We start from the raw sequence: 26,728 nt of genomic DNA, 5'->3' as shown, positions 1-26,728 counted from the left end.
CAGGTCAGAATGGGTTAATCAGACCAGTGTGTGTCCAGTGGAAACCTCGTATGAATCTGATCTCAGGTCAGAATGGGTTAAAGCCAATAAATCAAATGAATAGGGTATAGAAAAAGACTATATAAACTGTTAAAATGGTAAAGGTGAGAATAATGGAAACATGATTAGGTGGCGAATGCACGTCTAAAGAAGTGGGTTTCGAGGGCAGTTTTAAAAAGAAGAGAGGGTTGATGTACCTGTAGGTACCTTAGATAGTTACCTGTACATAGAAAGGGGGAAGCAACTGAGAAAGCCCTGTCAGGATGTCTTTTAAAAGTTAAGACACTGCACGTGACATGATTTTATCTGGACCAATGTTAAAATGGTGCGCGGCACCAATGCCGCTTTTACTCTGTAAGACCCTTCCGTTACGGACAAAACCCGGGATAAATATCTTTGCTTGCTTACCTCGCTATCGTTACGATAAAGCTCCTGAATAATCCCTCGCGTTCACATTTTGAACGAGAGGCAGGTCAGAAGTCAGAAATGAAGAGCTTAATATATCCATCTGGTCAAAACCACAGAGAGCTCCTTAGATTAGGAGTTACGAGCCTTTCTTTCTGAGCCGTATACAGGGAAGTGAACGGCAGCGCACATGCGCAAAGAGCAAGTATGAGTATGGTGCAGAAGGAGATGCCAACTCCAAAAAAAGGGGTTTCCAAATCACCAAAATTACTGAATGCTCCTTTAATTTTAGTTGGTGCGGGTGGAGTCGGTGGTTCTGCGTGTCATTGGCAAAGCAGTGCAACAGGAGGCTGTGGCCCGGCAAAGGATCTATCTGAAGAGTACCGAGCCCTGGGGGGACACACCATGGGTGACAGGAGGATTGTGCTAATGTTCTTCTTGTCTGGTTTTGTTCTTCTCTGCACAGCCACGTTCAACCTCATCCCAGTGGGGCTACGAGTGGTGGCCATCCAAGGGGTGCAGACCAAGCTCTATCTGGCCATGAACAGCGAGGGTTACCTGTACACGTCGGTAAGTCTGTCTTTATACTTGTGTTTTATTGTGTCCCTGACATTCCATTTTGGGGCCAGATTTTGGACAAACCAATTGATTGGGGAAATGTCTAATAATATTGACGACAAAATCTGTGTCCCAAATATTTTACATAATAGTCCGGCAGCCGACAGGCTTCTTTTGTTTAAAGTGGGACATTTGGTATATAGTCTTTTTTTATTGGCCTAAAATATTGTCTATATATACATTCATGAATCCACTTGACCGGCTGTCAGTATTGGGCAAGGTTTTTTTCCTTTTGATTTCTTGAAGGAGTGTATTTTGTGCAAAACTAATGCTTGGAATGAATTCAGAATCATAAAAACCCCCTAGTTTGACATGTTACATGCAAAAGGAAAGTTTTAATTTTTTTTTAACATTTTTGCTTGGCATAGGATGTTAATGGTAGGGTCACAAGAAACCCCTATATAAAAAAATGCCCAATACTGACAGCCGGTCAGCAAGTGGATTCATGAATGTATGTATATAGACAATATTCTAGGCCAATAAAAAAGACTATTCCAAATTTCCCACCTGTCCACTTCGGCTGCCGGACTAATAGGGTTGGAGGTTAGGGCTAGATAAGCTATGGTTAAAGTTAATGGATAAGGGATAGCATTAGTGGATATATGGAATGAATGTAAGGCAATGCAATGTCCCCAAACCTTTGGGGGCATTGTTGTATGTTGTGTTATGTGGGCGGGTTGGTGGGTGTGTGTGTTACGTGACCTTACAGTCCACCCGTACGCAGACAAAAAAAACAAGGTCTCTGGCAGACATCTTAGTTACTATGGTGATATGAGCAAGAGGAGGAAGCAGATATACAGTATGTGGGCTGAATGAAGCCATTCGTCTTCCAGAAACATACACATGATAGAGAGAGAGTGAGAGAGAAAGAGCATTTAAACCTACTGTCACAGTTCTAAAGGTTGTGTTATTTTCGGTGTGAGACACCATGCACGACGAAGTATATAAACCAGGCTTTAGCGCCTGGCGGGATCGCAGGAGCATTATTCAGTTTCAGTGTAAAGGGTTTTCATCTGCGTTATCCAGCTACGGCAGCTTGGTCTTCATCTTGGCTTGGCTTGAATGTGCAACTTATGCCTACCCTAGCCCCCCGCCCCCCCATCCGCTCCAACACCCAAAAGAAGAAGGGGAAAAATGTCCTGTTCCTCTGCCATCACAATTTCACCAACTACATGCAGTGTACTGTATGTACATGGTTTGGCAGGATTCAACATGGAGACTGACAAGATTTGTGGATTGGTAGTGTGTGTGTGTGCTCATGTGTGCATGCGCGCGCGCGCGCACACACACACACACACACACACACACACACACACACACACACACACACACACACACACACACACACAAAACTATGAATTTAAAGCTGCAATCCATATAACTTTTGACCAATTCATACAGTATATAATGTAATTGTAAAGAGTGTGTAAATACAATATAACCAATAATCCAGAGGTGATGGTTGTAGTTTGTCTACCTGCCCTTCTATTGAGACATTTAGATCCTGTAGTTTATTTACAGTATTTACCATGCAGGGACAGCTAGTGTGGTTTATTTATCTATCAGGGACAGCTAGTGTGGTTTATGTATCTACCAGGGACAGCTAGTGTGGTTTATTTATTTACCAGGGACAGCTAGTGTGGTTTATTTATCTACCAGGGACAGCTAGTGTGGTTTATTTATTTACCAGGGACAGCTAGTGTGGTTTATTTATTTACCAGGGACAGCTAGTGTGGTTTATTTATCTACCAGGGACAGCTAGTGTGGTTTATTTATTTACCAGGGACAGCTAGTGTGGTTTATTTATTTACCGGGGACAGCTAGTGTGGTTTATTTACCAGGGACAGCTACTGTGCTTTATTTATTTACCAGGGACAGCTAGTGTGGTTTATTTACCAGGGACAGCTAGTGTGGTTTATTTATTTACCAGGGACAGCTAGTGTGGTTTATTTACCAGGGACAGCTAGTGTGGTTTATTTATTTACCAGGGACAGCTAGTGTGGTTTATTTACCAGGGACAGCTACTGTGCTTTATTTATTTACCAGGGACAGCTAATGTGGTTTATTTACCTTAGCTAGTGCACATTAATAAACATGTCTGTTTTCACATCATGTACGGTAAATGAGCTTAGTGGTCTGCGGTGGTTGGGTACGACCATTATTATTGGTTGAATGACAAGAGGTGCATAAAGTTAAGAATGCAATATGTCGTCTGCCCAAACAGACTTACTTTATTAGCTCTGCAGTAGAAATGTTGGTGCTTGTGGCTTGGAATCAACCGTTTACAAATACGGTTATAGGATGACATTAAAGTTACAGATTGCGGCTTTAGTGTATAGACTCAGATCATTCTTCAGCATAATTGCCCCCAGCCTGTCGAGAACGTTGTGTGTCATGACTCGAGCTCAGGTTTGAACACATTCAGTATCAGTACACACCCTTATTTAATTCGCCTCCCCTGTAGTCCAATGATCCCACTGAGTGATTTTAACGATATGAGCTCCACTGGTGCACCAATTAAAGCTGCAGGTTTAATTGAATAACGATGGATCCTGCTGGCTAGAACCCCCTGCACAGCACAATGTGGACCATTCCGCAAGGAACTGCACCAACCTCACCCTCAACAGAGAATATGCATAGATTGAAAAAACACTTATTTGCAGTTATTTTAACCAAGATATTAATTACAGAAAAGTAGCTAGTCAAACAACGTTGAGTCAAACTGTTGTTTTACAAAACTTTATAATATATATTCAAAGATCTGAACCACATTTTCACGATTTTTCAAAAATAGCAGATCACTCTGTGCCACGCTGTAGATCTGCTATTTTCCAATAGCTAAAGTATAACATAATCCTTAAAACACCAAAAAGGGGTTCCCGCCCAGAATGGACATACAGTATGAGCGCATTATGTGAAAGAGGATTTTGGGAACGCTGCCTGCGCTGGAATAGTTGCGTGACATGGAGACATTAGAGTAAATTTGTGCTCTGTGCTCGCGTTGCAGTCCGCGCTCTAGTTTATATATAACTCTATGGATTTTCCACTGGTTCGTGTCAGGCTTGAAATTGTGCGGCCGGCCACTGTGGCCAAAAGGCATATCATGTTTTGAGGGGTGCTAGTCACGTTTGCCATTGACACGAAAAATAATCTAGAAAAAGTGCCCCTCTGGGCACAGGTCTCCACCAGGTCAGGTTGTGGCCTCCTGGTGGTGCTATATTCAATTCAATTCAAAGGGCTTTAATAATAGCCCTTTGCTATAATAGGCCAATGTGAAAAGGGTGACATTTCTTCTCATGCCTTGAATGGAAATTGGATGATTTGAGACATTTTGTTCCAAAAATAACAGGCCAATGTGAAAAGCGTGGGATACTGTATATACCTCAGCCTAGCCTAGTACCCTAGTAGGAAAGTCTGTGAAAGATTGCAGACTCCGTTCATGATTTGAGGCTTTTTGTTCAAAACAGGCCAATCCTCCAAAAACTTTGAAAGCCAATGTTAGCCAATTAGGATGGAATCTGAAATATCGGACAGATCCGTCTTGAACACATGACAATAGAGATAGTGTGTAACGATTTGCGGGATGTTTCGACAGAATCTGGAGGAGTAATATAAAGATAATGTTTTTCAAAAGTCGGCCACCTGGTGGCGCTATAACAGGACGTTCTGAAAAATTTGGGGCAGAGGTTCATCGTTGGCATCTGGGGAGTGCGTCTGCAAAATTTGGCATCGACCGGGTTAACGGTGCCGGAGATTAGCTGGTAACAGACGGACGGACGGATGGACAAACACACGCACACACACGCATGCACGCATGCGCACACACACACACACACACACACACACACACACACACACATGGACGGAGTGCAAAACATACTCTCTCCCCATGCCTTCGGCCTGGTGGAGACGATTAAACACAAACATAAAATGCCATTGACAATGAAAGGAGAATTTACGTTGTGTGTCTCTGCATGAGCAAAATTAGCTAATCGGCTATGTACTGTATATAATTCTCGTTAATATTATTTGCGTCGGTATAACATAGTGTAGGACATTGCGTAATGCCTTATCCTAATGACATGAAAGAACTATAGGGCATGTTATATTCATTTTTTTATTGGATGATGTATGATGATAAGATAAGAGCGCCTTCACACGGGTGTGATTTTTACTTTGTCGAACACAAGGCCAAACTCGAATGAAATTCCCACCAAAAGGAACTTCTCCACAAAGGAAAGGAGGCCAAAAAACCTTGCTGAAATGTTATGCTGGGGGGGGGGGGGGGGGTAGTTCATTTTCCTGAATGATAACCTACATTATAATTAACTACATGAACCCTATAGTGTCTCTATTCTGGTTACAATATAGTCATAATAGCTATATATATATATATATATATATATATATATTTTTTTTTTTATTTATTTATATATTTATATATATATATATAGGCTATATATATTCAAGATGTTTCAAATACTGCAATTAAAAATCAAAGATTACCTTTTGAATTGCCTTCCAAAAACATAAAAAAAGAAAAGAAAAACCTATTGAAAAATATATAAATTAATAGGCTATACAAGCTCACTGTATATAGCGCAAGTCGGGTGAATTGGAAGATGTTTTTTTTTTAGGGGCAACGGATGGAAGTGACAAGGTTAGCACTTTCCATTCCACAATCCCATGTAGTACGTGCTCTCTCTGAAGCCAAACGCAGCAGCCGGCAGCCAATTGCGGGGCAGCATTGCAGGGAGATTCCCAATCAATGATGGAGACGCACTAGATGACGCATTCTAGCAAGGGAACAGCTGGCTCTGTGATCAGGCTGTCTCTCTGTGTGTGTGTGTGTGTGTGTGTGTGTGTGTGTGTGTGTGTGTGTGTGTGTGTGTGTGTGTGTGTGTGTGTGTGTGTGTGTGTGTGTGTGTGTGTGTGTGTGTGTGTGTGTGTGTGTGTGTGTGTGTGTGTGTGTGTGTGTGTGTGTGTGTGTGTGTGTGTGTGTGTGTGTGTGTGTGTGTGTGTGTGTGTGTGTGTGTGTGTGTGTGTGTGTGTGTGTGTGTGCGGGGCTGATGCTATCATGTACATTAACATACAATGTTTAGATTTTTACATATTTATTCCAGTCCCTGCAGATGATCCATGTCCCACATAAAAATCCTGTTATATCTAATTTAATCTAACTGCTATTTGAGAGCGTGTATAGTTTTGTGTTCCATATATTGTGAGTGAGAGAGAGGAGCGTGTGTGGGTGAGGCAGAATGCACGTGATAATGTATTCATCTACAATGCCTCTCCCTTTTCTCTAGCATCTCTGTATCTGCCCCTCTCCCCATGGCTGAGGGAGGTAGGGGCACCCCCTCCTCCCAGGCACAGCCCCCCCAATCAAAACAGATTTATGTTACTAGGCCTAATAAATATGCAGTAACGGCGCCTGTGTCAGTTTGTTCATATCTGCGTGAAAATGCGTCACAATGCTGGTGCACGTGCATTTTGTGGCATGCGCACTAGTGTTGATTTCGTCGACTAAAACTGAGACGAAAGATGTTCGTCGACTACCTTTTTTCACTGACACAAACTAAATGGAAACTAAATGAAAAGTAAGCTATATGATGACTAAAACTAAGACTAAATATACTGTGTAGAAGTGTAGAATAGGGTATTCTTACTTTCTCAAAAGAGTTGTTCTCGCACATTTCTCTCGCATTTGATGTACACCATAGCTTTTCACCGGGAGAAAAATAAAATAGAGGGGGTATGCGCATGCATGAAGTCAGTGGGAAAACGAGTGGAGTTTAACCTCGGTTAATGATTTCAGATAGAACTTTTGTGTTTGGATGTATGGGCTGTCAAGGCCAGAAAGTAGTTTATTTTGCTACTCGGTAGGCGTTCCCGCATAACGTCCAGGTATGGACGATGATGTCATGCGCATATATATACCCTCTATTGGTTTCTACCATAAGGAGTATTTTTAGGTTTTGGCCTAAAGTGACCCCACACGCCTCTGGAGGTGCTTTTTGAAGTGAAGTCATTATCTTCCGGGGGAGTCATTGGGATCAACGTGTGTGAGTCACTGTAGGTCTAGTTTGGTCCAGTCCCCGTGCGCATGAGGCTTAGGGTTTGCCTTTCAATGCTAGCAGGTCATTCTTTTTGTTAACCCTAACCCCTGAATGTCATTATAGGTAAAAAATTATAACAAAAATAGATGATATACAAGTAAAGGTCACACCTCGTTGTGAGCTTGTATAGATCATGTATTATATCTGCGTGACACCATATTATGACATTAAAGAATAAGAGCTCATAAAAGTTTTGTATTTTGTATAAATCCCTCTCTTATGTGCTTGCGCGCGCGCGTGCGTGCGTGTGAGATAAAGGGAGAATCGGAGGCAGAGAGAAGAGTGCATGTGTCAAACTTTGTACTGTATTGTACCGTGTTTGGACTTTGGCAAGCTCCTGTTTGATGTGTGCGGTTGGCTCACATCCATGCCTTTTCAAGGGTTTACTATAAGCACAATGCCTTTGGTAAATAACAGCGCTGTAGGGCCTCTCTCCAATGTGTGTGTGTGTGTGTGTGTGTGTGTGTGTGTGTGTGTGTGTGTGTGTGTGTGTGTGTGTGTGTGTGTGTGTGTGTGTGTGTGTGTGTGTGTGTGTGTGTGTGTGTGTGTGTGTGTGTGTGTGCGTGCGTGTGTTTGCCCGTGTGCTGTTCATGCACAAACGTGTTGCTTGCTCCCATGTGTGCTCTTCTTGCGCGCGAGTGTGTTTGTCTTTGGTGTTTGCGAGGGTCCTATAGCATAAAGCACTTTAATCTATTCCAACACAAATTAATATTGTAAGAGCGCGATTCATCTTTATAGCTGAGAGAGAAAGATGGCTGCTAATCCACTTCCACTCTGATAAACAGACCAGGATGCTGAAAGGCCAGTATTTAGCTGGGTTTGTCTCTAAGGGCCAAGCCTTGGCTTAAGCTTCTGTGACTTTCACCATCATTGAACCATGGCCGCATGCAGCAAAACCCGCCCACCGCGCTCAAGCAGCCTCCGAATTCATTTGGCTTAATTGGTAACATTAGAGTCGGGATATGGTTGCCTGGGTGACACGGGGATTGTTGCGCGGCATTGATTTGGCTCGGCTCGGAGAAGCATCTGGCCAATACCTTTAACAGGCTAGATCAGATCCATTATACAAGCATCTCTGCCCTCAGATGGTCGATGAGGGGCAACATTATAGGGAAACCTAAAGTAATTATACTCCCCTGAAGCCAGCATGCGGCTGTTTGGGAGTGAATGGTATAATTGATTGCACTTCCTTGATATTGTTACATCGCTTAATTTTTCTTTTTTTACAAGGGAACCTCTTGCTGCATTGCTTACGTCAGCTTGTTAAAGGTCCCTCCCCACCCAGTCCCACACATGCAGCTACATGGCTTGTTAAAGGTCCCTCCACACCCAGTCCCACACACGCAGCTACAAGGGTCATAAAGCCCTGAAGGCACTGCCGTCTCAACCTGAGTATTCAGGATGCAGCAAATGTCGGACTCAAACCCGCCTAGGTGCCTGGACCGCTCGGCCGGCCGGCCCAGGCCATGTCATCCCTTTTTAAAAATGTATCCCTATGATATTAAACCACACAAAAGCACCACGTGCACTGTGAATTGATACAGTATTAAGTCAGGGATGTGACAAATGACTGATATGAAAGTTGCAGAAGAGTATTCCGCACCAAAATGGTTCATATAGTTTGATGCCTCATTCATAGACGTTGATGCCTTTACTCATGCTGTTCCTTTTTCCAAATTAACATTTTGTTGCTTTTATTCGTGTTCTGTGTGGGTGTATTCATGACACAAACAACTGTTATTTTCGGGTGAATTCATCACATTAAAAACAATCACACCCGTGTGAAGTGAGTGGTGCAACTCCCTGTGGGGGTGGGGGGGGGGGGGGGGGCTGAGTTCCAGACCCACAAGAACGCACCCAGGGTGCCAGCCTGGTTCTGGCGAGCCGCCCGTGTCCGAAACGGTTGAGAAATGACAGAGTTACCGTATGGGGGTCCCTCTACTGTACTGTACTGTAATGTACTGTACTGGCACACCCGAAATCACCATATATACAGTTAATATGTGTGTGTTTGTGTGTGCTCAGACGCACCCAGCCACCCAGCCAGCCACCCACACACACACACGCACTCAAAAACACAAAACTAAATACTAAAACACACAAACGCCCCCGGTGTGTATAAGGGGGACCTATACACTCCCTGAGAGTGAAAACTGAAGCTGAACCCATTTAGACCTGAGCATGATTCTACACATGTCTTCTAAATCCATGTTTCTATGTCAGTCGTTCTCAAACGACCCCCAAATGTGATTGGCCACCGACCCCCATCTGAAAATATGTAGTTCCAGGGACCCCCCCAGGAGCAAAGATTTGAGCTCAAAACGTTCGCTCTGAAAGAATATATATTCAAAGATTCGCGCAACATTTTACATACATAATCATATCGTGTCCATCATACACTGGGATGAATTGGCTATTGTTGAGGTGCAAAATGAGTACTACTTAAATCCTCTATACTATGAAACGGACCTGTAAAGAGCACATTTGGCACGCTCTTATTTCACACTACACAAATCGATTTGCCAAACACTGATCTACAAGCTTTTAGATCGGCTATTTTGGGGCGAAAGTTCACCCCAGAATTGGGATGCTGATGGTCCATGTGGTTAACAAAAGTGGCATTTTAAGTTTCAAGCATTGATTATCGCGATAATATCGTTAATCACAATTATTTTTGCCACACAATAATCATGACACGTCATTTTCATATCATCCCATCCCCAACACTGATAATGATACCGTTTACCGTACGTGATCCCACACAGCCTTTGAGGGGGAGGGATAATGGCATAAGAAGGGAGGGAGAAGGAGGGGGGGGGGGGGTACTGCTGGATTTCCCCGTGCCACAAAAGCAGGAGAAATGCGTCACAGATCTCCCAGCAACGTGACTGCGGTACACAAGCCCTGATAGGACTGACACAGCAGGGTCTGTGTTATGCACAATATGTCCGCATGTGTGTTTGTTCGTACTCATACAGTATGTGAGTATTTATTTTACTAGTTTAGGGGTTTATACTGATTTGTATGACAAATAGCAGAAATGTACCGCAATATTTTTATTTAAAATATTCAGAATTCTCTGAACATTTTTGAAACATTTTGAAAATGTGCCCAAAATGGAGAGAGACTCCAGGGTTAATGTGGTTCTGCACAGGACAAACAGCAGAGCCTTTCATCTAATGTATCCGTCTCAGCTAATTGGCTCCATGATAAGAGGATGGACATATTATTTGTACCACCTCGTGGCATATTTACACTAAGGCTTACGCTGTAATAATGGCCGCTCTTATGGAAAGAAAAACAAATCACAATCAATGTCCATGGACATAATGGAAGCGACAGCTGCCAGCTGTGCACCATTTTGGGAAAAGGGACTCGTTGTTACAGTCTTATACAGTATACAGTCAAGTTAAAGGCTGCATGTAAGCGTAATGAGATCATTTAAAGTCCATTTAAGCCGAACCACTATACACCGCAGAAAGGCAAGACCTGGGGGAACACGATGGCAGAGATCATTTCTATGCAGATAGCTTTTGCTATTTATTTATTTTTCTTCCTCCTTCTAATCTAAAATGCCCCCTCCTGCATGGGATCGTGATTAAAGTGAAGTGCGTTTCACCCCCCCCCCCCCACACACACACACACACACACACACCATTGGGCGATTGGTTTCAGTGAACAGTATATAGCTGCAGCTATTGACTGAAGGAGAGAGATGGCTGGAGCCCAGTCAAGTGGATACGGTTATGTCTGTCTATCACCGTCCTGTTATAATAGAACTGGGTTGGTCTCCTCCTCCTCCTCCCCAGCCATTTTAGCCCCCTCCTTGTGTCAGTCAGAGGGGGGTGTCTGTCGCCATCAGCCCTCAGAGCTGGCAAGACTTCCATCTTTGCTTTGTGTCTGCCTGCTGTTATAGATTCCCGGTTCCTATCCCCAACAACTGTGTATAGCTGGCCAAATCCACATAAGCTCATTATTAATAGGTAGTGCACAGCCTGCCTGGCTGACAGCTGGCCACTGTTGTGCCCATTATTTAGCCACCAACTGCTGCAAAGGCATAACTGTACGTGAAATGAGTGCCGCCCGGGCGTCCAGGGCTGCTGCTGCTGCCGCCAGTCAGACTGACCAGACAGAAACTAAGGAAAGGAGAGGCATGGGTCTTGGGAGGAGGACAGTGGTGGAATAAGTAAGATTGGAAAAGTGATTGAGCGAGCGGGGTAAAGTGAAAGAAAAAGACGAGCGTATTACTTAGCTGATCAAGTATGCAAGGAGGATATAGGAGGTTTCTAATGTATTGCTTTAACATTTTGACCTAAGCTTAACTGCCTTGTCTCCTTTTGCAGTCTAGACAAATGCCCTAGCCTGGTGATTAGAGAAGGTTAACACAATTTTTACATACGACACCTCAGGCCGTCATAAGGATTCGAACTGAGAGGTGCCTTGAACGTCTCTGTACGTCATAGCGCACCCTCAAAGATACGGGGCGAGATAAGAATATTCAGAATTTTCCTATAATTTTTTTGGTCCGTTCACTTTTCGCTTTCCGTATGCTAACGCTCTGTGCAATTATTAGCTTGCCGTTGACTCACATGTTAGCGCGGCGGAAAGAATGACTCGTATCTCCTAATCCAGGGCGCTCTCCATGGTGATGAATGTATCGATATGCTGGCGCTTCATTTCTGCTCCTCATCCGTCTCTCCCGCAAAATATGAACGCTTTTTGGATCATATATCGTATAAATTAAAATGATCGGGATGTTAGGTCAACTTTGTCAAGTCAACTTTTTTAGGAAAGTGTTTCCGGTTCATGGCTTTCAGAGTAAAAGCGATCAGACAACTCTGGCACCCCAGAGCTCCTATTTTGATGCACTTCCGGCACTAAAAGTGTTGGGTGGCTAGACATTGGCGAAATAAAAGAAAGGCATGTTAATTAAGAGGAAGATCGGCCTTCGACACCTCTATGCTCCCACATATCTACAGGATTTACTGTTACAAGTAAGACGCGCGAACGCCGGAAGCCACGTGGTTAACACAAGTGGCATTTTAAGTTTTCAGCCTGGTGTTAAGAGAAGGTTAATGAGTGGCTAGACATTGGAGAAATAAAAGAAAGGCATGTTGGAAGATCCGGCTATCGACACCTCTATTAGCTCTTTACTGTTAATGTTATAGGTGAAGAGATGAGACAGACAAGATGTACTGTTGATGTTATAGGTGAAGAGATGAGACAGACATGGAAAAAGTGGACTGTCATGTGATTAGGAAGAGATCATGATTCATGACAATACAACATAGCCTGGGGGAGGCAGGCAGCTCTGTGCGGATCTGAGTCAATCTCTCTGGCTCAACGTGGCTTAATGCTTTGCCTGCATTGTTTACATGAATGTCATAATCATAATGGCAGTTAATTACCTCTCACGAGATAAAACGCTGCCTTTTTAATCCCTCGCCGAGTACTGCAAGCAGATTAATTTGTGGCCGGCGTTCAATTGATTCTAATTCAGCTGACCTTCAAACGGTTGGTAGTGGATCAGTTGTGGATGGTGGCCGTACATATCAACTAGTCATGGTGTGTGTGTGTGTGTGTGTGTGTGTGTGTGTGTGTGTGTGTGTGTGTGCGCACTCGCAACCAATCGTCCTTGTGCTTGAGACTCCTACAACCTTCAAACGTGCATATTGCTGAGGACCTGAGCGTGTGGCCAAGTGGGAAGTTGGGCAGATCAGCGGTTGTCCAAAAACCTTTAGAGTCGTTGACTAATCTACATCCAGGATGTTGCGGAAACATTTTTGTGATCCCTCTATTGTCGATGTACACTAAGTCAGTCTAAAGGTCCTTGCAAATGCTGCTAAAAATCCGAGTGTGTGCAAGTGTCCTTAGTACCACACGCTACATCAACGAGGTGCTTGCTGAAGTCAGAAATGACCACAGAACATCGGCGTTAAGATCAAAACCATGGAGAGCGCCGTAGATGTAGAGTTATGAGCACATTTTGTCGGCCCGTAAACAAGGAAGTGAACGGCAGTGCGCATTCGCAAAACCGGTCTAGGATCACTGAAGAAAAAATAAAAAAAGATTTTTATCAAATGGTTTGATATCAATCAATAAAACCTAAACCTAAAGATGTCTATACACGTCCAAGGCACCCCATGGTTTTGATTCTAAAGACACATCATTAGCATAATTAGTGTTAATATTATTTTTTATTTATGGCGTTTTATTAATTTATATTTTTTATAATCCTGATTAAGATCCTAAGGGATCGAAACGTAGATAGGCCTATATTTGCTGTCGGTCAGAAACCTCTTATTTTTTTACTTTTGTGTTTATTCTAGTATGAATTCACCCTTTGTCAAGTCCCGCCCGTGGTTCTGCCCCTCTTCGCACCCATTGGTTGCCGTGTCATCGTTGGACAAAAATCCTTTCTCTCCATCCACTACCATTGAAATAACAGGTTTTTCAGTTGCTTCGTATTGATATTCTTGTTATTTTAATGAATCTTTTGAAGCTTGTTTTGAGCTTTTGCTATTTTTATTTTTATTTTATTTTAATCCTGAAAAGTAACAGTTTTGGACATAATGAGGTTTCCACCCGACAGAGACGATATGCAATAAACACTGGGAGTTAACAGTCAACTCTATTTTTATACTCATCTTCTGTGATGAGTGTTTCACCAATCAATGTTCCATGTTTAGCCATGCTTGCTTTTAAGTGGTTTAATCTGGTCTCAAAAAGTACCCTCCCTGTACATAACTAAACTCTGGTAACACCAGAATAAATATACTGTATATTTCTGCCAAATTATTGGCCTATTAAACAAGGGACGCAGGTCTCATGTGGTTAAAATACCCTTTTGTACAATAACAATGTATGGCTTTCCAGACAGTTATCTAACTATCATCCTCTTAGTGTTTAGTGCTGGCCTCGGACACCCATAAGGCTCCAGCTCAGCTAAGAGCCAGGACAGACATGATGTGTCCCCGCAGAGGTGACATGTCACGAGCTCCTTTTGACATCGGCTGCATTTCCGTCACCACTCCCCTGACTGCTGTTGTCTGTGTAAGACAAGAACACAGGGAAGAGAGGGTGACATACTGTATGAGTGGAGAGAGCTATGAGTCTATGATGTGTGGGTTTAACAGTGCGGCAGTGCCTGGCTGTTAAGCCCACAGACAGACCTCGAGTCTAGTCCTTGAGCTCATTGAATGGCTAAGAGAAATGTCCATGATAATAAGTGTGTCTGGAAGTGTGTGTTTGCTAGCTAGACCGATCAGCACCAAATCTATTCTGCACACTGCCAGTAGGCCAAAGGCTCAGGTTTTTATCTTTCAAGATGGGAACCCATTTTTTCGTTCTTGTTGCTATGTACAGTATGAAACAACATCATTTTTAAGTGGTGCAACCACTTCCTTAAGTAGCTTTGTGTGTGCCTGGCTGGCTGGGTGGGTGGGTGGCTATGTCTGAGCACGGAAATTGCATTTATTTGGTTTTCAGAACCAAGTGTCAATGTTGCAGCGACACACACATAGTACATATTCACGTCTGTATATATGATGATTTCAGGTGTATCAGTACAGTACAGTACAGTACAGTACAGTACAGTACAGTACAGTACAGTACAGTACAGTACAGTGACCCCCTGGGACCCCCCCCTCATTTCTCCCAATTGGGAACCAATTGGGAGAAATGAAGAGCAGGGACGACACAACGTGCAGTATACTGCTGAGTCGCAGTCAGATAATGCCTCTCCCTGATCTACCATCTCTCCAGTCTCTCTCCTCTCTTAGCTGATTATATTCTGTAGATTGACCATCAAGGCAGCCTCGCGAAGTGAACAAACCTTTTGTGTAACACGCTCTTTTTATATTTTATTATTTATTTTTGTATTTATTTACCAGGGACAGTGCACATTATCATTATGTCAGTTTTCTTATCCAGGTAAATGAGCCAGAGTTTAACCAAAAGCTACTTTTCATCTGTAGTCCCTGAGCAGCAGGCTGTTAAAAAGTGGTGATATAACTATCCATACAGCCATATAGCTGGTGGAGCATTAATTGCCAACTCCTATACAGTACACAGTGGGCACCAGGAACTGGCCCAAATGTAGGCGTGGAGCGAGTTGTGTAAAGTGCAGTATGGGCAGTAGACGGCAAAATCGGACGGCAAGTTGAGCCATGGTCTGTTGAATAGCCAGTTCATTAGCGAATGAAGTGCTTCGGGCATTAAATACTGTAGCAACTGTGAGTTATGATGTGCATACATGAGCTGAGTTCAGTCCACGCGGTGGTTCCTTAATGCTGCATGCATCTGTATTCTGTAGTCCAATTCTCTCATGCTGGCTGCAGGGGGATTTGACAACACAGGGATTTGTAGGTTACTGCTCTACTTGAGACGACTGAATAACACTAGTATACCAACATATTGGTATAAAAATGCATACAAAAATCAAAATAAAATAATAAAAATAATAACGCAACAACATAAAATGTGTTGCATCATTCTCATCGCAAATCATTGTGAACTTGTAGACCCGGCTATTTTCAAATGGATGAAATGTATAGGGCTGAAATGGGTAATTGCAATAATAATCTAAATCTACAAAGTAACTAGTAACTAAAGTTAGTGGAGTAAAAGTATAATATTTGCCTCTGAGATGTAGTGGTCTTGGAGTAGAAGTAAATGTAATGAACATTGAAAATACTCCAGTAAGGTTTTACAAAAAAAGTAAGTTATACTGTACTCGAGTAAATGTACTTAGTTCCTTTACACCAATGAAGACTAGGCATATACCGGTAATACGGTAATACTTTTCTGTGCAGCAGCTGATCCAAATAATTGACTATGACTTTTGAATTGTATATCAAATATTCAGGAAAGTAATAGTACATTTTGCTCAAACTACATAAAAAAACGTTCCCGCCACCAGTTCCCTTTTTAAAGTGAACCTACAGTATTTGTTTGACCAAAGTTGATTTATGGTATGAGGGGCATATTGTATTCAAATAAGTGTAGGAATTTGCAGATAAGACTTGCATCTTATTCGCCATAGAGATGTGGAAAGATGAATTTCAGATTGTTATTAACGCCATCCAATGCAAGTGCTTGGATTTTATTTTAAAGAGGCCAGTCCTTCCCATGTCATGACAAGTCAAATGTTCACAACGACCTCTTTGAGCAGAAGCCGAAATAAAGGGCACAGACCTCTGACAAAGACTATGAATCAGCCAATACATAATTTAAGACGGGGAGTAAAATGAGAATCCCGTACTCTTCATCATGCAGTACTGTATGTTTAATTAATGATCCAATGTATCTGTCATATTACTGTTATCTATAAAGCATGCATTATTCACTATGCTAAATGGAATGCATGCATTATGTGAAACCCTCTAGAGATGGAAATCTTCAATCAGGGGCGTTGAAATGGATCCCTGGCCCTCACTGTGCTGAAGTGCATGTCGGACACGCACACTCCTTAACACCTAGAACGCCCGGGGTTATTTAATCCATTACATTATAGCGCCCAGTCGATATATAAACACGGACCACTTTTACCGACGGACCGGATGTTGTTGTGAATGTGTGTGTAGCACACAATAATAGCCACACCACTCTAGAGTCGATCGACAACAACGAGAGGTAAGAATAAATCTATCGCGACTAGCGACTGGACAGCGGATGGCCGTCAAACACATGATCTTTTTTCATAATTAGACGGGATGATTTAGATTGCGAGTTATTAATGTTTTAAGATTTTCGTTTTCGTTTTTCGATGACGTCTCACTCTTATGCAACATTGAGGATTTCCCAACAGGCGCTCCCAGGCTGTGGAGCCATGCAATCCGTTTTCATATCAATAAACTTCGTCTTTTGGACAATACTTCGTCCTGGGCGTCGGGCGTTACTAATAGAAAAGACAAAGATACTTCGTCCTGGGCGTTCAGGACAGTTTAAGGGCCCCAGACGGAGGTCTCCGTCCTATTAATTAATTACGTGCAAAGCCCTGGACGGAGATTGATTAATAGGACGGAGATTATTGATATCAAAACCGATCGCATCGCTCCACAGGCTGGGAGCAGAGTCCTGCATGGGTCCAATTTTCGATACCCGCCCCGGCCGTCAATCATCAGTTCTGCTACCCGCCCGTTACCCGTGATTTATATAAAACTCTAAACCAGATCCGACCCGCCCGTCAATAAATGGACCCGTTACCCGCCCCGTTACCCGTTCGTATCACAGGCACCGATAGCTATCATTGACTTTATTTCATTCAACACCGCATGTGGTGTGGTGGTGACGGTGGTGGTGGGCGGCGGCAGTGTGTTGCACATGGAACAGAAGACATGTAGTTCATGACTGAGGCAGTGAGGCTACTGCTGCTTATTATCACAACATAAAGTTATATCATGATTTCAACCTAAATGGCATATTGGCATAATAATCAACAAGGAGAGGATGATATAAAAAAAGATTAGCCTGATGAGTCGACCGTCTTGATCCAAGGCTGTTTCAAACATGGTCATCACTCATCAGGCTAATCTTTTTAACTTTATTTACACTTAGACAGAGTGGCGCATTAGGCCAACATTACCTGGGTTAGCTTACATCTTGTGTTGAATGTTGGCATTATAAATTATAATCCCTTGGTGTTTCATCAGCGCGAACGGAAATATAGGCTACAGTCTGCAGCCTGGTGATAAAAAAATAAACTCCACGTGTGAAATGCTACGATAAGGAAGCAAGGATTAGACCGTGATGTCACTGCTATGCAACAAGGAAGTAGCATGAAGCACAGCAGCAGAAACAGAACGCCATTATGAAGGAATCAGCAGTGATGTGACATCACTGTCGATTCCTTGGGCATGTGACGGATTTAACTTGTCTCCACTGTTGAGGAGAAACCCCAGCACAGCTGCTGTTTATAACATTGCGCAGTGTGGGTCCACTGATTAAAAAAGGTTACACGCCCGCGCTGCGTTGCGTTCCGCCCGCACCCGGACCCGTTAATTTATAAAGGTATATATACCCGCCCGTTCATACCCGTCAAACACGGGTACCCGCGGGGAATCACAGGTATACGACCCGTTGCAGGACTCTGGCTGGGAGCCTCTGTTGCGCAACATTTGATTTTGCACAACAGTGGGACGTCATCGAAAATGTTCCTCCCCCATTTCAGCCGAAGAGATCGAAAATCTTAAAACGTGAATAACTCTTGATCTAAAATTTGCTTAGAATTGGACGGAATGATTTAGATTCTAAATCATTCCGTCCAATTCTAAGCAAAGATTATGTGTTAGACGGCCCACCGCGGTCCCGTCGCTAGTCTCGTTAGAATTAATCATACCTCCCGTTGTTGTCGATCGCCTCGGGAGTGTTTTGGCTACATCAAGCTGCTTCATCTACATCCGGGATAGATTACGTTCCGTCGCTAAATGTGCTCCGCTGCTATAAATCGCTGGGCGCTCTGATTTAATGGATTAAATAACCCCGGGGCCCTCAAGGTGTTAATGAAGTGTTACTGTATATTTCAGCAGCTCTCTGTGAGTAGGCTGAGTATGAAAATAATCCTCTCGAGACCACACTGATTAGTTTCCGGCGGCGACCACCGTATACACTCAGCTGTCCTCTTTTCTGCACCCTCTTTCAACAGGAACACTTTACGCCGGAGTGCAAGTTCAAGGAGTCTGTCTTTGAGAACTACTACGTGACGTACTCCTCCATGCTCTACCGCCAGCAGCAGTCGGGCAGGGGCTGGTACCTCGGTCTGAACAAAGAGGGAGAAATCATGAAGGGGAATCACGTCAAGAAGAACAAGCCAGCAGCCCATTTCCTCCCCAAACCTCTGAAAGGTGAGAGCCCTTGTTTATAGGATGCTCCGTCGTGCTCATTATCATCTATTGAGAAACTTTTCTTGATTAATCAGCAATGTTGCTTTTCCCAACATTCCTGGACGGGTCATTTTGTTCCAAAGGGGAAAAGCTTCAATGAGAGACACTGGCTTTTGGCGTAGATAATAATGTCCCCATCCCTGGGGTGCATGATGACTCAGCCAGTAGTTGGCAATCTGCTTCTTGTGAGTTTGGAAGGGCCTAAGCTCAAGTCCGGCTCCTGTCTTTGGTTGCATGCATTTATTTATGTTCATTTTGATTTCTCATTTTGCTTCCAATTTAGTGGAAAACCTGTCGGTTGGTCTTAGGGAGTTTGTAGACAACTGAAACACGTGATGTGGCCAGCCGCTTCTTTTAACCTGACAGTAGGGAGTTTAACCGGGAGGAACACGCTGTCCTTCCCAGTTCTAACCCTCCTGAACCGCCACCCTGGCAACCTGTACCATTCGCAAGTCAGTGGTGGAAAGTAACTATGTACATTTTTTAGGTATTTGTACTTTACTTTTACTTCTACTCCACTACATCTCAGAGAAAAATATTGTATTTTTACTCCACTACAATTATTTGAAAACGTTAGTTACTAGTTACTTTGTAGATGTTGATTATTATTACAAAGCAAGCATTAAGACTTTTACTTGTAACAGAGTTGTTCTATATTTCAATATTGATACTTTTACTTAAGTAAAAACTTTGAGTACTTTTTCCACCACTGCTGGCAACCTATATGATTCGCTAGTGCAGAGACAGAGATGCCGTCCCCACCCAGCTTCCCAGATGCGTACTGTACATGCCAAATTGACGCCCAGTACTTTGAATGGAAGCGACGAGGCATTTTATTTTACAGGAGAGCCAGGGGGAGCCCCACCCATCCTGGTCTTGTACCTGGTGGTGGTTATACACGTGGTTATGGAAAAAGGATAGTGGGGTGGGAGGCACTGGGTCTGCACTCTGTGTTGAAAAGACCACAGCCCTTTCATCTCCCAACAAGACGCAGACTTACCTGTCAGCAACAATGGAAGAGAGTGGTAGGGTGTGTTTTCACTTCAGCCAGATGAAAGGCGAGGACACATGAGAATCTGTATGAGAGTGTAAAAGCTAGCTATAGCAACACATATGTGACCGCTCCCAGTATTTTCAACCACAAGTCGGCAGTAATGAAACTTCACAATAGGCCGAAATACCTTCTTTTTTTTGTTGGTGGTTTTCGTTTTTAGCCACATTAACACAGTTGGAATGTTAAAGAATGTTTTTATTCCATCAGAAAGTCGTACTAGTGTCATTAAGTTGTTGTATTTACATTGCAAAAATGTCTCTATAATTACAGATTATTTGCCGTATTTTGGGGGTGTGAACATTCCTGCACGTATTTACATAGAGTCGTTTCGATTGGCCGTAGCTATCTTTGTTCTCCAGTTACAGTAGCCGTGCAGTGTGTTTCTGTGACAATAGTAAATACAACATCAGCATTATTGTTAACTTGATATGATGCTGTTGGATATTGTAATAAAAGTATAAATTAACTGATTTACCCGTCGTCCACTGAAGAAAAAATAAGTTGCTGCCAGTTTTATGTTTGTTTGTGGTCTCCACACCACACGCGTTCTGACGATTGTCTTAGTTGTAAATCTATTCTTCTGCCCTTTATTTCAGTGCACACATGTGCATGTTTAGCACTGTTTTAATCTTTGTAACGTTATTACCGTTGGATGCAGCTGCCTGATGATCAATACATACATGAATGAATAACATTGCGCGTGATCGCGCGTCGTGGTGAAATCCGTCTTTTATATAATTTGATCAATCCATGACATTGTTGTTGTTAGAAGAACAGCTCAAATATTGAATGTGAAGAAAATGATAGTGTAGTACAAATCCTGGTGTGATCTTCTTAAAAGTGGAAACTTTTAACAAACGTCTAAGGTATTTTTTCCCCTGACTTTCTGTTGGTAAGGTTTTAACTCTTTCACATCAGTGCACGGCTGATTCAAGCCATGTATTTAGGGGTAAAAAGGTACCTTTGTACATAATAATGTAATGTAAACATACAGCATTTTTAAATTTAGCAATTAAAAGCATGGGTCTAAAACTACAAGTAACTTCATGGAATAAATTATAGCCTACTTTCAGTGTTAGCTGCAAGTAGTTTTACTCCACATGTATTCTTCTTTTACTAAGTGTCCACTCTCAAGTCATTCTGTGCAGTTGACAGCTAACCCAGTGGTTAGTGGATGGGGGGGGAGTGTTTATACAAGTATCTAGGGGTGGAGACAAGTATCTATTATCACACCCATTCCTGGGCTCAAATTCTAGGGAAACTTTAAAGGGGGAATTCTCTAATTTGACATTTCTGGTTCAACACGATTCAAATGGTCATATCTTCTTCATTTTTACCCCAATTTCAATTTAAATTATCAAACCACTGTCCCCAGTCACATATTAGGATTAATTATTTATTAGGAGTGTAACGATACATTTTAACAGTGATACGATACGTATTACGATTACATGATTGACGATACGATACATGGACGATATTGGTTCATTATGGCGATCCGATACGATTCAATGATTTGTAATCGATACAGTAACTATTTAGAAAATACATTAAATATGTGTGATACTTGTAGATAGTGCAGGTTTTTTAAGTGAAAGATTTATTATTATGGATATAAATGAGTAAACACAGTGATTCTCTGGCAAATCGATGGAAATTGTATTCGAACACATGGACAGACCCACGCCTTGACATGATCACAGAGAATACACACATTTATCGATAGACCAATTGTAGCTATATGGAATGGAAAAGTAATTAAACCCATGTTTTTCTTTTTTTCTAAATGCAATGTACAAATACTTAGCATTGATCAAATATATTATTTACATTACATCGCAAAACAATTTGATACCGATTATCTCCATTTTAAAAGCATACGATACAAAGTCATACGATACGATATTTGCCACTTACATTTCGATATATTTTGATAGTTACTATATCGTTGTAATATATATTGTTGTAACTGCACTCTGCTGTCCACCACACCAAATTCCTAACATGTTTACATGTCATGGCAATAAAGAAGGCTTCTGATTCTGAATATAGCCAGAGAATGGCTCTACACAGATACAAATACAATCAGCTTTTCGACCGTTTGTGTATTTCATACCAAACGTCAAGGACAAATAAATTCAGTGAGGAAGTTTGTGCTATTATCCAAAGATTTATTTTACAGCCATTGTATCCTACTCAAACTTCACGTTATACAGTGCTGCAGAAAGAAAAAATATAGCACAATTCTAAAAGGAACAGAAGAAGTGGAGAGAAAATAATGAAAGGAAAAAGGGAGACAAGAGGCAGCTCATAAAGATTCTCATGCGGTGGTGTTAACAGGGCACCAATTAGAGAGCTGTCTCTGCGCTGGCAACACCGTCTCCACCAGCCGCTCCTTACTCCCCCACTGGTTCCAGTCCACAAGCCTCTATCAGCCCACAGCTTTTAATTCTAACCGTCACCTCACTTCGCCTCTCTCATCTTTCTGTAAGCCGAATGCGGCCAAGCGACAAGCAACTTCAGCATGGGTCATACAAATGCAGCCAGAGCAAATCCCCATAGAACGTTCTAGAATGATCCTAGAATGCACACAGTGCGTCTCAACAAGCATGCATGCATCTTTAACTGTGAGAGGGTAATTGCGGGCTGGTGTGCCTCATGTGAAAAATAGAGAAATACAATTAACAGTGTTGGAAGTATGGATGTTATTGGTTGCTCGTGAGAACAGCTAGCAGCAATTTTGTCGAGGTGATACCCTGACCCCTGGGTCAGTCGGCTCCAAATTGCTTAACGCCATCGCTAACAAGCTTGGTATCGTTCCTCAGGCATTTCCTGATGAAGTCCTGCCTTTGATTGGCGTGTGTACATATGGATGCTCTTGTGTATTGCCAGCATAACCAAAAATGCTAGGCAAAGCAGGGCCCCTCTGCTGTGTCGGGTTCGCTGTTTCAGCCACACACTCCCCGTGGGCCGGACATCAAACAGCATTCTAGGCAAAAGGATGTTGACTATAGTATCCTGAAACCAGAAACTGATGCAGAATCTGCTGAATGGGACGTGGTGTGCACACACAGCAAAGCTAAAGCACTAGACGCTCCTATAACAAAAAACATCGCATGGATGCACCTGGGACGTATCCTCAGTGATGTATCCTGAGGTCAACGGGGTTTCGGGTCTCGCAACATCATACCCCTCACTCAGGCGACCCAGCCGGGAGTGATCAAGTCCCGACTTACGTCCCAGTAGCTACCCTCAATCAGTCCCACTAGGGAAAAACCAGGGGCACACAATCCGTTGGAACTACTCCAGAACTACTCTGCAAAGGGCTGGGAGGTACACTTCTGGCAAATGGAGGGACTAGGCTCTGTGGGTTGTCTCCTGTCCGGGCTCCTCCTACGTCTCATCAGGTCCACTCCTGCTCCTGCTCCTGAATATATATATATATATATATATATATATGCCTTTCTGTGGCAATAAAAACAACTTTTTACACTTTTTGGCACTGATTAGTCCAGATTGATTTGCAAGATTAGTACCTGACATGCACAGAAAGACACACAAGACAGACGGCTACTATATAGATGGCTTACCCCATAAGAGCCATTCCATATCAAGCACAAATACATCGGTAAGCCCAAGTGAAGTGTTTTGGCCCTTCTAATTAGGCGAACACCTCCACTAGCTGAACATCGTGTGTGATTGGTGAGAAGTGCAAGGTGGTCGTGATTTATTTTGTATAAAAGATCTTCAATTCGGTTCAGCAAACCCTGCCAAAGTGAAAAGCAGGCTATGCTTGCAGGCTTCATTCTGTTTTTGTCCCTCCTCCATAACACAGTACGCGATACATCTATGATACAAGAACGCCGCCAATGCAGAGGACTTGACTGAATGAAACAGCCTGGACTTTATAGTTTGCTGTCCCAAAAACCTTGCCCATGTTTTACAATGTCTTTGTGTGTTTCCACAGTGGCCATGTACAGAGAGCCATCCCTCCACGACCTGACAGAGTTCTCCCGCTCTGGCAGCGGCACGCCCACCAAGAGCCGGAGTGCCTCGGCCGCGCTCAACGGAGGCAAGGCTGTGAGCCAGCATGAGTCCACGTAGCTGGGCCTGCCGCAGCGCCGCAACCGCCACCGCCACCGCCGGGCAGAACGACGAAAAAAAAACCTTACCTCCAGCAAGAGCGTCAATTCAAGCGTATCCAGTCAGCAGTTTGGGATTAGCTAAGACAACACAAAGCATATATACACACACACACACACACACACACACACACACACACACTCTCATCCACCACCACCCTACACGCAACCCACTGATCATGATTAGCTAACCATATCTTGGGGGCAATCTTTCTTTCGTCCTCGACACATCAATAGTCCAACATCAACAACAACATCATCCATTCTTGACTTTAAAAAATAGTATGGGAAAAAAAGAAAAAATCATATTTCCTTTCTTCTGTTGGTCACATGGCCATTTAGCTCATCTTTAGTATTATTATTATTATTTATTTATTATTATTTATTTCCAATGGACGATAACATAATGTTTGCTTATACCTCACTGTCACCAAGGGAGGCAGGCAGGCATGCAGACTGGCAGGCAGGCCGGTGGGCATTCAAAGGCAGCCTGTCCTCATAGGCTGCAGAGGTACGGTAATAACCGTAGAGGTTATTACCACCCTCCACACCACCCCCCAGTCCTCTGTTTCATCCAAGCTTCTGTGAATATGATGCCTGCTATGTCCTCCCTGGTGCCCGGAGCAGCCCACAGCCCTGCTGGGGCATGCAGCCAGCCAGACGGTAGCTCTCCTCCTGCATTCTAGTGCACACGACACGACGCGCAGAGACTGAGCTCTCTCTAGCATGGGGAAAACAAAGCCTATGTTCAAGCTGATCTGAAGTATGTGAGGGACAGCGTGGCTCTTGCTTGTTTCGTTTTGTTTATCTTTTTTCCCCTTTTTCCTGAGATGCCACAGCTGCAACCTTGCTTTTATTTTTTATTTTTGGCTGAGAACGTTTGAATATTTATTCATTGTTTTTGTTACCCCCCCCCCCAACACACACACACACACACACACACACACACACACACACAATGTTGTAATCCTTCCATCGTCCTTTCCTCAGTATTTGTATTTTTGTGGCTGTTTCCGCCATTGAAAGGGGTTCCAGCACACCAAAGACAGAACTGAAAGAGTGTTCCCTTTAAGCCGTTCAAAAACCAAGCCAGTATGCAGTATAGAGGCACAGCCGGGAGTTACTTTTTTATTTCTTATCGCACATTTTTGATGAGGTATAGAAACGATATCAAGAAAGAGAGAGGAACAGTGGGGAAAAAGGATGATTTCTATTTTATTTATTTTTTCAAGCCTGTGGAAGTTGGCAACCTGCTTGGTCGTCTAGTCAGTGCTTTCTGCTGATATACTGTACTCAGACAGAGGTGCACAATGACTGTTCAGTGTGTACCCCCAGCGTTCCCTTCTGTTTCTATTGTGTCACATATCATGTCTCTGTACGCCCCCCCCCCCCCCCCGTGTTTGTGTGACATACTCCAGACCCCCCACCCCACCCCTTCTCGTCTCGTTGTCGACCATTATCGGCCGATTTTGTCCGCCATATAGGAATATATGGTGTCAGATCCTTCCAAGGAATCTTGTTATGTGTTTGAGTAACTTATCGTGGTGACAATTTTCTATATTTAAAGAAATGAATACTGTGGAATTTTAGGTGGCTTAACATTTTATAGGTAATGTCATTTGTAAAAGTGCAAAAAAAAGAAAAAGAAAAAAATATATATACTATATATATTTAAAAAAAAAAACTTTCCCTCTCTTGCACAGGGCATGTACAACACACAATTATTGTGTACAAAAAGGACCCTTTTTGTGGGCTGTGTACTCTTTCCCTTCAGCTTCTTTATTGGCACATGCTTCGGGGAGGCTTTCTTTGTCATGAGTCTCCTCAGGAGGTGGTTTTTATTGGGTGAATATCTGTTGCATGGGAGAAGGCAGGGGATTCTGGTCTAGAGCTGCATGATGTAGGCTATGTGTATTAACCCATGTTAGATCATGTGTTCCAAATGTCCAGGATCAATCTGATTTGAAAAGAAAATTAAAAAAACACACACACGACAGGCTGACATGGCTGTCTGGTACCTTCCAATTGTTTATTATTTGTTGTATACACAAAATGCACTAAATAAAATGTTTATATTAAGATTTAATTTTAAAATATGTTTGGCTTTTTCCTCTTTTGAGTCATCGCCTCAAATGTGTGTGCAGTCCATATTGTGTGTGTGTGTGGTGTGTTCCGCAATTTTTCCACAACACTCCGCAATTTGCTAATGTTTCTCATCCTCCGCAACACTCCGTAATTTGCTAATGTTTTGCAATTTTGCAATTTACGCAATTTCTGCAATTTTCAATTTCCGCAATTTCCACAATTTTCAATTTACGCAATTTACGCAATTTCCAATTTACGCAATTTCCGCAATTTCCAATTTCTGCAATTTCTAATTTCTTTTTCCGCTTTAACGGATCGTTTTTTTTTTTTTTTTTAACACACCGCAATTTTTCCGCAACACTCCGCAATTTGCTAATGTTTCTCATC

The 26,728-nt window shown here is 42.8% G+C and overlaps 1 protein-coding gene across 4 annotated transcripts in view; it reads left to right on the top strand.

Annotated features, from left to right (window-relative positions):
• Positions 1–26,415, top strand: part of fgf13a (fibroblast growth factor 13a) — a 143,394-nt gene extending 116,979 nt beyond the window's left edge. For all 4 annotated transcript variants that reach the window (XM_080774703.1, XM_080774704.1, XM_080774705.1 and 1 more), the window contains 3 exons: positions 911–1,014; positions 18,823–19,021; positions 24,082–26,415. In XM_080774703.1, coding sequence (XP_080630829.1) covers positions 911–1,014; positions 18,823–19,021; positions 24,082–24,218 — 440 coding nt within the window. In that variant the 3' untranslated portion in view covers positions 24,219–26,415. The remainder of the gene's footprint in view (positions 1–910; positions 1,015–18,822; positions 19,022–24,081) is intronic.
• The last annotated feature ends 313 nt before the right edge of the window (positions 26,416–26,728 follow it).

Source organism: Protomyctophum bolini, assembly GCF_963924005.1.
Source record: "Protomyctophum bolini genome assembly, chromosome: 10".
Lineage (NCBI taxonomy): Eukaryota > Metazoa > Chordata > Actinopteri > Myctophiformes > Myctophidae > Protomyctophum > Protomyctophum bolini.
This window is presented reverse-complemented; position numbering and strand designations above follow the sequence as displayed.